This window comes from Ursus americanus, chromosome 12, assembly GCF_024610735.1.
Source record: "Ursus americanus isolate L20-20 chromosome 12, mUrsAme1.1.p, whole genome shotgun sequence".
NCBI lineage: Eukaryota > Metazoa > Chordata > Mammalia > Carnivora > Ursidae > Ursus > Ursus americanus.
The window spans coordinates 68,075,755-68,089,632 of record NC_142138.1 but is presented as its reverse complement, the minus strand read 5'-3'; the positions used below and the strand labels follow the sequence as shown (position 1 = coordinate 68,089,632).

Sequence of the window (13,878 nt, the reverse complement as noted above, 5' to 3'; positions counted from 1 at the left end):
TGTCCAGGGTTAACTGGTTTTGCTCTTCCAAGCCCCGCTGTGTCTTTCCTTTGGGTTGACTTGTCTTCCTAAACAGTTGTTTGAACACCCACCCTCAGTCCCTCCACTGATAGCTTGTTTTTATGTTTCCCAAAGCAGAGCTGTGCTTTGCTTTTCCCCACCACATGAATTGAGACAATGTTCTGTGTAGCACCAAACACTCACTTTCATTTGAGGGTTTGTCTTTGCATTCCATATGTTCACTCTCCTTGTATAAATTCCACTACGTCTTTAACAAGCAGGCTCTCTGATGAGCAGAGGCTGAATTCTGCAGTAATCCTTTTAGAATGCATGGAGGCTGGCTCCCCAAATCTGTATGAAAAAGGTAAGTAAAGTGTTTGCACAGACTTAAGCCAAGGGCAACCGTGATGATCATCTCCTAGAAAAAGTAAATTTTCCTCAATGCCTCAGCCCAGGAAATCAAGCCACTTATCATAAGACAATATCAGAAGCACCCTGAAATATTTTTCTGCCTAAACCTGTTCTCACATTGAGCATATCTGATTGCCTGGCTAGCATTAGACACTAGATTATTAATGTACCGAGCAGGATCTGCTTAATGACCTCCCTGTCTTTATGTATTTACAGAAAATCAGATCTCTCATAAGGAGGAAGAAGACCAAGACCTGATAGGCCCCAGGTAACTCTGAAGAATCCTGGGTTGTTATTTCAGTGGTTAAACTGCATTTTAAGGAAGAAACATAAACTGCCAGACATGCCTGTTTTATCCGTTCTCCAATCACAAAGTACCTTTGTTTAACCATGAAGTGTGGCTTCACATGTTACATGGTTAAGTTCCATTTACTGACCCCTTCACTTCAATAACCTGAAGGGCGTGAAACTTCGTGAATTAGCAGTCACTGGGATTCTCTGCATTCCCCTGTTCTCTCCTTTTGCTAAAACGAGAGTGAGAGGCCTATCTGCCTCTCCCTGTTTGGTGTTACCACACCGAGGATATGTTATAGCCAAAGAATACCTAAAAAAACCATTCACGTCATGTCACAGGATGAGAAAGAGGCACCAACGACACAAGGTCTCTCCATATGGATGTTGTCTTTTAAAGCCTGTGTTCACTTGGTCACCCAAGGTAGTATCAACAATATTTATGCAAAAGTGTTGAAGCCACCTTTAGGATTCCCCATGTGCGCTGTGAGCTATGTGTTCCATTCCATAGTCGTTCAGTTTGTTGCTCAGAAGCTTAGCTCTGCGGCCACTATCCTGAGCACCTTTTGTTCTCTATCTGTCCCTACTGCCCCCACAGCAGCCACACTCTGTCCCTGTAACAGGAGGATAGTTTTTGCTGTTAATCACAGCTGTGCCCCTTTGTTATGAGTATACTTCTCAGCCTCCCATCAAAACCAGTAGGATGCTGGGGTGTCTACTTTTCTTGTGTTAAACTTCAGATCTCCCGACCCTCCCAGGCTCACCGCAGAGCTGCCAGAGGTGGAAGAGGATACCCCATGTGATTCCCTGGATGAATGCTATTTGACTTATTCGGCCCTTCCTGACCTGTCTGACTCCCTCGGGACTTGTAGCAAGGCTGACATCACCTCATTCGAAGATCTGGACATCTGTTCTGCTCTGGAAGTAGCTAGTGAGTCCTCCATTGTCAAGGTGATAAAGCTCCAACTGGACTCCCAAGCTGACCCCCTATTTTTGGGATCCCAACCTCTGGTTGTGCAGAAATGTGTCATCGCTCTGTAGAAGCCCAGTAGACATAAGGATCTGAGTCAGGCTCTAGGATACACTTTTTAGCACAGACCTCAGGTGAGTCAGGCACCTGCCCTTTGTTCCTCATCTCAGGCCATGCTTATGGCTTCTGACAGAAGTTAGGACATTCGATTCAAGGCAGATGTGACAGCTCACACTCACTTGTGCTCCACATGCAGAGGTCTCTGTCTTTGTTCCTGATTTCCATTAAATATCTCTCTTCATCTGCAATGCTCTCATTTTCATAGCTGAATATTGTCTCTTGAATTTTTGTGCCTGTCCAAAGATGTTGGCAGCCTTACCTACATCTTTCAATTTGTTGTTTCCCTACCTGACTGCTCTGACTCCCAGTGTCTGTGTCCTCTATGTTGGCTGTCTACACTGAGTTGTCATCAGAGTATCAGGTCATCAACACCTCTACCATCAGCTTGCTCGTAGGTTTCCTTGAAGCACAGCTGATTCTGGCCTTTGCCCCTCCCATGCATGGCTCATATGTCTGTAAGCACAAAGAATTGTACACAAAAGGTTTCTTTTGATTTGAGGGTTTGCAGATTCCATCCATCAGTCTGGTCTCTGTGTCTAAATTCCCTTAAACCATTTATCTCATGGCATAAGGTAATGAGAGAAGGCTGCACTAAGTTTTTAGAATGTAGGTAAGCTGTTCCCCAAAATCTGTGCCAAAACACATGTTTCACGCTGTACACAGACTCTTGAGATGTGGCTCTACCACAGCAGGGAGCTCATGCCCAATGGCTCAGGAAAGCAGACCAAGGCACATTCCCAAGACACTACCTGAGGCCTCCTGGATGGTTACTCTCACAATATCCTGCTGCCCCGCTAAGCGGCACACAGTCCATGTGCTAGTTCTATCAGATACTTAATTGGAATGTACACATGGTGTTGTTTAACATGACTGGCCCTGTCTGTATTTATTTGTAGACAGTCATAATGATCTTGTGGAGGAAGAAGACCAAGGACGGATATGCGCCAGGTAACTCTGAAGAATCATGGGCTTTAATGCAGTGGTGATGTCTGGGGATCTTGGCTCTCGGCAAATCTAGAAAGTGCTAAATGTACCTATTTCACCCATTCAGACACCCATAAAAATGGTCCGTTAGCAATGTTCTCTGTTTCACTGTGGTACTCGTATAGGACCCTTTCTTTCTGCGTCCCAAATTTGGAGGTTCAGGCCATTGACACAGGTATACTAACCAATCACAGGATTTCTTGAATTCTCACGGTCTCTCTTTCTATTGAGTCCAGCCTAAGATGCACATCTGTCTCTGCTCGTTTCGCATTATGACGCTGGCAGGAATTCATGGCAAGAAAAGTGTGTAAAAAAATTCATATCTCAGTATTTAGACAAGTAGGCCTCGGACACACGAGCTTTCTAGGAATCTACAATGCTGCCAGTCTGGGGTTGTCTTGGTGCTTTCTGTAAATGTCAACAAAACGTATGCAAAAGTGTTGATGCTGGTTTTATTGTTTTCTGAGTGTGCTGTGTGTTGTGACTGCTGTGTGCTGGGGTGGTTCAGACTCCTTCCCTTTAGTCTCCCATTCTGGCCATGCTCTGGGCCCCTCTAGCTCTTGCTCCCTCCCTGCCTGCCTCATCTATCCCCGGTACATCCACACTCTGGCCCCAGATGGAGGCAGAAAGGTTCATGGGAAGAAGACTTCGCATTTCTTTTCTATGCCCAGTGCTTCCTCCCTGCCGCCCAAAGCAGCTGGGACTCCATGTTGACTCAACTTTCTTGTTGCATCTCCAGTCCTGACTGTCACACGAGGCTCCACAGGGAGCTGCCAGTGACAGAAGAGAATGAAGACCCACAGGACTCCCTGGATGACTGTTATTTGACTTCTTCATTTGGCCATGACCTGCCAGACACCTGCAGACCTTACACAAGTGTTTCATTCACATTTGATAAGCAGGAAACCTTCTTGGGTCTGGATGTGGATGGTAAGTACTCCCATTGTGAGGGGCACAACACTCCTGGGTGGAGGGGAGGTCAGGAAGCCTGTCTTCTCTGTATCCAACAACCTAAATTGGCTGAGATGTGCATCCCAGCCAACAGACCCTGGAGACTCAAACTGGTTTGAACTCTGCTCTTGGATATCATTTCAAAAACACTGGGTTACCTGGGTGGCTCAGTTGGTTAAGCATCCAGCTCTTGATCTCCATTCAGGTCTTGATCATAGGGTTGTGAGTTCAAGGCCCACGTTGGGCTCCACACTGGGCGGGGAGTGTATAAAAAAAAGAAAAGGCATCATGTGGGTCAGACAATTTTCCTTTCCTTCTGTCCCAGACTTCCCTCTGCCACCAAGCCCCCTCCCAAGTGCAGACCCTTGATACCAAGTCAGTTTAGAGAGGAGAAATGCAGGGAAGAGAGCAAACCTTCAGCCACCATGATGTCAACTGTAGATATCTGGGTAACAGGACTCTTTCTTTTCTCTCCTTTTTCTTTCTTGCTTTCTTGCTTTCTCTCTTTTTTTGTAAGAACCGACTTCTGCTACTCATGAGATTCTATTGCCAGTTGTATATCTGTTGTAGTGTCCTGCAAACTGTCTGGCTCTCCACACAGATTTGCATGTGCTCCATATTTGCAGCATCTGTGATATTGTTGCTGAGCTCAAAGTTTTGGCTTCTGGGGAGCCCAGAATGCTCAGCATTTAGATAGAAGACCCTGAGCACCCAGTCCTAGCTTGACCCCGTGGTTTCAGTGAAGCCGAAGCTCTAGCCCTGGTTTTCCATCCTCCACGGATGGTGTCCTTTCCACCCTGTGTGCAGCTTCAGTGATTTTCTCCCCGTCAAGTGTTGCTCTCAGTAGCATAATGTCATGTAAATGGTCAACGGTCCGTGCACCTGCCGTGGGTATTGGCCTCATTCTGGAGCAAAGCAGAGTTGTTCCCCTCTCCAGAATCTTCAGAAAAGTGCTGCCTGCTCAGCAAGACCCCCTTGGGTCACACTCGCACAGGAGTGCAGGCTAACACCCAATTCTCATTTCTTCCCACTCAGGCTACAATTCGGACTTTGCTTCTGGGAGAAGCGTTTGCGTTGTTAGCCGACTTTCCTTGCTCATCAAATCACCTTGTAGGAGCAGCAAGGAGTCTATGATGTTCCTCACTGTGTCAATGTTGTCTAGTGAAATTGGCCATGAAACATTTTGTTCCTTCATCTTTTTGGTCAGTTAACAGTCTCTCCACCCTAGGACCACCTTCTCCCCTGTTTCCCATTCCTCTCGGAGGGGCCAAGAAGCAAAGGCCTCCTCAGGATTACAGCAATTCAGGAAGCAGAAATGAAACACACAGTTACTTTGCTTCGTTTGTCCGCCACGTCCCTTTCCGTGCCCACTCACCAGCAGCGCTGTTGTGCTGGAGCCGCTCGTGTCCTCACAGGACACTCTGCAGTTGGTGTGGCATCTCCTGTGAGAGCTGAGGGTGCTGAGACTCAGCAATGTCATATCACTTGCCCACGACCCCTGGCCAGTGGTTATGGGACCTCAGACCCGCACCAGCTCAGACTGCCCACTGGTCTCCACTCGGTCCTGTCAGGGCCTATGTGGGGATGGGGTTGGTCCTGTCCTCTCTGCTTTTGTACCAAATTATTTGAAACAGTTGTAAATGTAACCAAAAAAGTTGCAAGACTGCCCCCAGAGATCCCTGTGACCCTGCCACACATCTGCCAACTCCTACCCTGTCAGTCACTCTGTCCTGTGAGCAGAGCCAGTGGCTCTTTCATCCCCTCTGAGAGATCAATGTCTCCATGAGGCTCCATCCAAAAGCAATGAGAGCTGAGAGGTCCCAGGCCTTTTCTGTTGTCACGAGGGGTCCCCAGGAGGCTCTTCACTTGGCTGCCTGGCACCCCTGTAATGCTGCCCAGCTCCCACTGGCAACTCCTTCTCCCCATGCCCTAAGAACTCTCTGGGACCTACTCTCTCCAGGCTGTAGGAAGAAGGTTATGACTAACGGAATGATAGGAATGAACTTGTGTGCCCATGCCAAGGCCTGGTGGAGTGAAAGGGGTGATTTTCACCTCAGGGACTTTGCAGGGTGGGCACCTGCCGTTCCAGCATCCCTAGGCTCGGACACCACACTGACATCTCCTTCATACACATGGTGTCTACCTTTGTACCTGCTCGCAGGGTGGTCTCTCAGACCAGAAGGGACATCAGACGTGGGTGTTCTGGGAGTGCTCAGCTAAGGAGCCCTGGGGTGGATCCCATTGAAATCTCTTCTTGCTTCAGCCCCGATGCAGGCTCCCCATCACCAGGGCCCATCGAGTGGAAATGTGAGTTTCCAAATGGCAAAGGTGCAAATGTCAGGAGCACAGACACAGCCAAGCACCCAGGTGGCCAATTCTCTGCGACAGCGGCTGGAACAGCAGTTGGATTGTGGTGACAACAGAGCCAGGCTCGGCCTCTCCTCTGCCATCGGGAGCCTGGACACCAAGATGGGTTCTGGGAACCAATGGCCGCTCTTCCAAGGTGAGAGGGACGGGGAGTAGGAAGTTCTAGTCCCTATGTTGGTTGTCACAGACTTGTGGCTGGAGGCAGCAACGGGGTGAGGTCGAACCCCATGATGCTCCAATCCAGCGAGGTCAGCAAGAGCCCGGTGTTTAGTATCAGCTCTGCCCCGGGTCCTGGGTTTGCAACTTCCTAGCTCTTTAAGTGGCCAACTTATTCATCCTCTTACCTAGTTTCCCCTCTGTCCCTTCATCGGAAAGTGCAAAACTAGTATCTCCATTCCATCGATACAGGAAAGAAGAAACAGCATAAATTCTGGGGGGCCTGATTCAACAGAAATTGCTTGACATCATCTATGAATTTGTCATGTCTAATTTGTGGGTCGCTGTGGGGCTTTAGCACTCAGCAAATGGTTTCGGGGCATTGTTTCATGGGGGGCGGGGCAGTTGTCAGCAGCTCCACATTCACTGGACCCCATCTTCCCTAGCTTTCTCAGAAAGGCTCCTGTGCCCAGTTTTCTCTCCTACGACATCTTCAAGGCAATCTTCCCTGTTCGGTGCTCACAGTCACAATGGTAATACTGGCCTCACAACACTGTCTCCCACTTATTTTTCTTTTTTCCCTTTTCTAAGGACATAAGTGGCCCCTTTCTTACATGAAGTGCACACGTCACTCTCTCCTCTGATCCTCCGTCTAGTTCATCATCTCCCCTCATCTCCGGGGCCTCGTCCCCAGCTTCTTCTTCATCAGGACCCACCTCTGCTCAGATTTCCTGAAGACTGAGCTTTCTGACCTTCCCCTGGGTCGTGCGTTCCTTACCCTCCTGCATTCAGTGCCCCTTCCTGGAGCCTGGGGTGGCCTGGGGCTCCTCTGTCAGAACTACCTGAGAAATGAGGAGACGCAGTTCCCAGGTGGAGGTGACATAAGCAGCAGACTGTGGCACCGGGGAGAGGCCCCAGAGAAAGAGCTCAGGGAGTGTTTGGGGAAGCACAGCCCCGACAAGGGCCTTAGAACTTGACGTACTTACTGTCTTGCCCCTCGAGCCTCTCTGTCACTTCTCCATGGCGCCCACTGTCGTGGCCCCGACTCACCCCGCTGGCTCAGTTCCTCTCTCTGTGACTCACCTTTCACAGAGGCCTGAGCAGGAAACCAGTCTCCATGCCGGATTCTTTTGCATTCCGGCTCTGAGAAAAAAAATGCCACAGACAGACTGCCTTGTCAACAACAGAAGTTGTGATCTCACAGTTCTGCAGGTGCGGTAGAACCACAATCAAACAGGTGCACATTTGGGGCCTGGTGACGCTGCCTTCCTGGTTCGGAGGTGGCCGCCTTCTTCCCTTGTCCTCCCAGGAGTGAGGGAGCTTTGTGGGGTCTCCTTTATAGGGCACGGATCCCTTCTCGGGGGCATCTGCCTACAAGATGCTCACCCCACAAAACCATCACATTGGGGATTGTGATTCACCCCTATGAACTGGGGGCGAATACAAACTGTCACGCCATGGCAGATGGTTTTACTCTGTTTTGTTCCCACCTGCTCCCCCCTGTAATCCCTCCGTGGTGTTGAACAGGTCACCTGTTTCTTCCACCCCTTTTCTCATTGTCCTTGGATTTGTGTATTTTTTCCAATTTCAACTGACCAGAAGGGAGGTTAGAATATTAGGTTCCGTGTCCCCCAGATCCCTATTTACTCATTTACTGAATTAGGTACATACGTACATACAGACACACACATTTGTATCTCAGGTCACATACACGATGTATATTCCGTGTGTGTATTATCCAGAGTGTACACGTATGAAGTGCACCACGTGTTGACACGTGTTGTGTCAACTCCCCAGCTTTCTCTTCCCTGGTTGCTCCCCAAAGGCTTCCCTTCAACTTTCACTTTAGCTGATGTCTACAGTCTCTTCCCACCAATAGCACAGCCTCTTTCCAGCCTGATTGCCCTGCCTTTGTCTTCTCTTCTCCGGAACTCTGTTTTTACCAATTCTGCTTCTCTGATTTCACTTTTGTCAACTGCAAGCACTTTGGCCTTCTGGCATTCTTATCCCTACAGGTAGTGTGAGAGAAATGAACAAAACAGGAAATAATCAAAGCGCGTCCATTGGCTTCCCCACCCCTCTGAACACTCGGATGGCCTTGCTCCTTCTGTCCGATGTCGTCCTTTGACGTCAGTGTGGGTGGAGGATCAGAAAGATCATGAATAACAGCAGATCCTGTTGATGTGCTTTTCCATCCAGAGCTGGGTTTGGATGCTTCCCTCTGCGTGAAGAACCCTCCCAAGCTGGAGGGTGATGCCGCTGAGGCCTCGAGGGACAGCCAGTGTGAGTGTCAAGTCTTTGGCCACAGGAAAGCCCTCGGTGTCATGGAAGACAAGATTCCCAAGAGAAAACTGCAGTTTGGCCGGTGGAGACTCGCATGCAGATTCCGTGGCCCTCTGGCTTAGGGAACGGAGGTAATCACGCCCCCTGTGGCTCTTGGGGCACGGATTCCTATTGCTGTCCTTCAGATGATAGCTGCACCCCCCAACACACTCACACTGCCTTGTCTTCCTCCTTTGGTCACTCCCACAGCTGGTGCTACCTCTGTCTGGGCTTTTGTCTGTTTCCCAAGGGGCTGCCACCCTGCCGGCCCTGCCATCTCCATCACCTGGTTGCATCTGAACTCTGCTGTGTTCCTGCTGGGGCCGTCCTGAGATCCCCTCTCCCCTCCACTCATGGCCACGGGGAAGCAGTCCCCATGGCCCTCCTCGGCAGAGCAGTGTCAGTTACACATGTTGCCAAACACGCGAACTTTGCCGGAAATCACACACTTTCTCGGCTTCTTTGCCTTCCTTCCCTGCTTGCCCAACTCTGAGGCCTCGTCCTCCCAGGAGCACTGTCTTAATGAGTCATTTGCAAAAGGACTCTCCTCCTGGGTCGTTCAGGGAATCTGACCTAGGAGGACACGTAACACTCACCTTCTCCATGTGAATAAGAAGTGCTAAAGCTGAGGAGAAAGAGCCCCCATGAGAAAAACTAAATGAGAACCTGTCACAGCTGGGAGTGCCACACCGGACTGCCTGGAGTTAGTTTTCTCCTCAGCCCCTATAATGTAGAAGGCACGTGTTGTGATGTGCACTGGGTGTTATACGTCACTGATAAATCATTGGACACAACCTCAAAAACTAATGATGTACCATACACTGGCTAACGAAACAGAATAATAAGTAAAAAAAGAAAATGAAAGAAAAAAAGACAAGAAAAAAATAAATATTACATAGATACCCAGAGTCCAAAACATAATCTCTTCCCTGATCAAAGGTCAAAGAATTTAGTGCTTTCTTTCCTCCTATGACAATGAAATCGACAGTTCACTAGTCACTGAGTGGATTTCACACCCCCTGCAGGTTCACTGCAGACTGAAAAAAAATATTTTAATCAAATTTTGTCCTTATACAACATCTCAGTAAAGAACCTTAGGTCTCATTCTCCTATATCAACCCATTTGCAGGTCCTTCTTTATACCAGGGTAAACACTGAGAGACTCTTTCTTTAGGGAAACTTTGGAAAAGAAGGGATGAGAATCTAGAGAGCTAAAACGAATGCCTTTTCATTTTCACTTCAGAGTATGGTGAGTCTCTGCATTGAGAATAGTCCTAGAAATGCCCCAAGGGCTATCCTGTGTGAGATTACCTTCAGAGAATGTTGGTGTCCCTGAGTGAAAATGACTAGGGCCATGGTAACACCCCTGCTCTCTTTTTGTGAATTCCCCTTTGAGTTTCTCCTCCTTGAGCTCTTTCCTCTGCCCCTTTGGGCTTGTTCCTCTCCAGCCAAGTGACCAAGAATGTCTACTGCTTGCCCACACCTCCAGATCAGAGGCTTTCCTCTCCCTTTCCCCACATGTTTGCACAGGGCCTGAGCCAGGGTTTCAGTCCAGGGTTTTCAGACACAGGTCACATGGCTTTAGGGGGTCCTCATCTGCACATGGCAGAAAGGAGCTTGGAGATAGGCTGAGGCCCCTGTTGGCTCTGACATTCTAGGACTCATTCCATAGCCTGGCCTCCTCCTCAGAAGACGGGGACAACGGTGAGAAAGGGGTGTGTTTGTCTGCCAAGGGTCCCCTCCTTCCTACAGCAGTCTGTTTCTGAACGTGTGTGCTGGGTGCTAGGTGCATCCCTCTCTGGGAGGCGTGAGAAAGCCATCACTTGGGCTTCTGATGAAGGGGGCTCAAGAGTGAAGTGGCTACTGAGGAAGGGGTAGTTGGGATCTGGCCAAAGCTCACAGCAGCCTTGAGCTGGGATATCACCAGGCTCCCGCCGGGGAGTGGGGGAGCACAGGGGTCCCTAGATCCTGCAACACAGGCTGACGCTCAGTTTAGTGAGGTATTACTTCTGACCTGTGGCTCTCACTCTCCCCCTCAGGCTGCCTGCGGCTCCCCCTTTAGGCTCCTTCTCTGGACAGGGGTTCAGCTTGCTCCTGGCCTCTGTCACCAGGTGACATCTGACCAAGACTCACATTTGATTTCTCTCTCTTTCTCTCTCAGATACCAAGTACTTCAGAAACTAAGAGATTCCTCATGTGAAGAAAACCCCATCATAAACCCCATCACAAAACCCCATCATTTTCCACTTGATGAAAAGAAATCTAGAACAGCAAATCAACTTAAAGCCCAAACACAGCACAGGTGGGATCCTTTGCTGAGAATCAACATCACAATCACAAGCCATTCTCTGTGATTTTGACTGCAAAAGACTGCTTTGATGAGAGAGATTCTAGCCTTCAGCTCCAGTTGTGAGAAATCCCTCAGGAGACCAATGCCTGACTAGATGACACAGTTTTGACAGACCTTAAGTCTTGCTGCTCTCAATTCCACCCTGCAGAGAACCTGAGTCAAGAGCACCATGGAAAAAGACCACAAGTCAAACTGGACATTCTGGGCCACCAGATGGGCTGCGCTAGGAGCAGACAGCATTAACTATGCGGTGTTCTTGCTGGTAAGGTTTAGCCTGAATTTGAGCATGAGGAAGTTACCAGACAACTTGAGAATGTAGATCATTGAACAAGATGACTGGACTTTCTTCAAACAGTCAGTGTCACCACATAGAAGAGACAACACAAGCGAGAAGAGATATTTTCGGTTCCAAAGGACTAAAAAGAATGTGTTCCTTTTTTTTTTTTTTTTTTTTTAGTCCTTTTGAACCCAAAATATCTCCTCACCGTTAGGTGGCTGTGTCTGCTGGTGCTGACATTTCCTTGTTTGTGGGGGACAGTCAGATGTCTTGGCTTAAGGGTCTATATCCTGAAGTTGTCTGATCATTTCCTCCTGACTAAATTCAGCCTAACCCTCTGGCCAGGACACTCCATAGTTAACGCTGTGTGTGTCCCAGCTCAGCCCACCCGGAGACCAAGAGGGTCCAAGTTTGCCCATCACCATTCTTGTGACAGCTTCATTGGTTACTTTGCTATGGAGGGCCTATCAGATCTGTTCATAGCAGGACACATGATTTTCTTCCTAAAATTAGCATTTTGGCAAGGGGTTCTCTGAGAATGTATGAAGATCTTCTTCTCTAAAGTCTTTTTCTAAAATTTTGCCATCTGTAATGATCCCTGTGGTGCATCATAACCGTATCTGTGTTTGTACATTGGAAGAATTCTATCTAACTTTATCCTTCCTATACAATGTGTATTTGCTGGCATTGTGCTGTGGAAAAGAATATTTCCTCCCCATTCTATATCATTAAAGTATTTGTTTTGACAATCATTGTGCACTTGTGAATTTTATTTAATTAATATGTTCAATTAGGCAATATATAGTACATCTTTAGTTTTTGATGTAGCGTTCAATGATTCGACTCGTGTATTTTTTGCATCTGGTGCTCTAATCCCTACTATCATGGTTGATTTGATGTATCAGGGTATACAGTAAAGTAAATCTTCTTGGTTGTTCTCGCCATATTTAACACTGAGTCTCCATCTCTTTTAGGCTATAGTTAACTTATGGGGGAAAAATTTCATCTGTTTGTCGTTCTGTGGTATTTGCTTTCTTTTCTTCTTATGTGTGCCTATATGTGAGTGTGGTGTTTAAGAAGGTTGTAGAGGTAGGGCTGAGCATTGCACCAAAAGTTTTTGGACATCTTTGGTTCCATATTAGCTTGTCAAACTTTTCACATTCAGTTTCTAAGTGACCCCTCAACCTCAAACGTTTGACATTATTCTATTTTCTCTTTACCTCCGTCTTAACCTGACTCTTCGTATACTATTGTTTCCACCCAGTGAAACAGATGCTGCTTATTCCTATTTTTCCCACCTGCTCCACTCCCAGATTTTTGTTTTACATCTACAATTGAGTCTATTCAACAGTGACCAGCTGTTCGAAAGCCAAAATTTCCCAGTCATCTCTCGTTGGGTGAAGTTCACCTTCAAAGACTCCTAGTGATGGAATCAGGACTCCCTGAGTGTTGTGTATTGAATACTCTTTTTCTACTACCTGCACACACGGACATCGTGGCTGAATAGAAAGTACTTGCACAATGAGTTTTTACTGAGACTCCGTGCTGGGTGTGGAGCCTGCTTGAGATTCTGTCTCTCTCCCTCTGGCCCTCCCCGCCACCCCCCCTCTCCCCCACCTTAAATAAGGGATGGGAAGGGGAAAAGGCAAATGAAACAGAAAAACAAAATAAAGGAAAAACAGGAAGATTCTAGCAACATATGGTGAACACATCGGAGAAAAGGAAGAGCGATAATACAGCAAATGAAATTGATTCTTTAGGGCAGAAACAATTGGAAGTAAGAAGGTGAAGAGGGAGAAGAGATTAAGATGTGGAGACAAATTTGACTTGAAGAGAAAGTACAAAAGTCAAATAGACTGGCAGATATCGGTCTGGGGATGTTTTCAGTTGGCCACAGAGGCATCACGCTTGTATATTGTATGGATAATATTAAGCGAGCTTTTCATGTCACTCAACCCCTTGCCAAATTGCCATCTGAAAAAGTGACTCCAGCTCAATTATAAATACCTTGACCACCATGCCATATAAAGTAAGACATATTTTACCATGCTAGAGTTAAGAAACTGGTTTGGGGGCCTGGGTGGCTTCGTCAGTTAAGCACCCGACTCTTGATTTCAGCTCAGGTCATGATCTCAGTCATGAGATTGAGCCCAGTGTGGGGCTCAGTGCAAAGTTTGAGAGTCTCTCTCTCCCCCTCTGCCCCTCTCCTGCTTGCGTGCACTGTCTAAATAAATAAATAAATAAACAAACAAACAAATAAATAAATAAATAAAATCTTAAAAAAAGAACTTAAAAAAAAAACTGGTTTAAGGCTTAGTTGTGAGCAACCGATGGCAGTTTGCACCTGCCAAACTCCCAGTGATGCCCTTGCAAGTAGTGTGGGTAGGCAGTGAGGTTTGTTGGGCTGGGCATGCAGAGGCAGGTAGTAAGCCCTATAAAAGTGAGGACTGAAGAGCATATTTATTTGCCTTTTGTTTGGCCATTTACATTAATATGGAAAGCGCGTTATTTGCACAGTTAGAACTTTAGAATGAAAATACGTTGACTCTCGAGCTGGTTTTTCTTGGTTGTTTTCATCTTTTTTTTTCATCATTATTTTTTCTTTCATCTTTCTCAAAATTCAGTTTTCCCCATAGCAGAGTTGGGACTTTTTATTGCAGAAGTCTGCTTGCTGAAGAT

General features: G+C 47.3%; 1 protein-coding gene across 1 annotated transcript; it reads left to right on the top strand.

Annotated features, from left to right (window-relative positions):
- The first annotated feature begins 330 nt into the window (after positions 1-330).
- Positions 331-11,948, top strand: LOC148109224 (NBPF family member NBPF4-like). Its single transcript, XM_087865738.1, has 8 exons — positions 331-364; positions 628-679; positions 1,461-1,633; positions 2,689-2,740; positions 3,516-3,706; positions 5,991-6,230; positions 8,450-8,664; positions 10,734-11,948. Exons 1-7 carry the CDS (start codon positions 331-333, stop codon positions 8,653-8,655), a joined length of 948 nt encoding a protein of 315 aa, XP_087721864.1. The 3' UTR covers positions 8,656-8,664; positions 10,734-11,948.
- Positions 11,949-13,878: the final 1,930 nt, after the last annotated feature.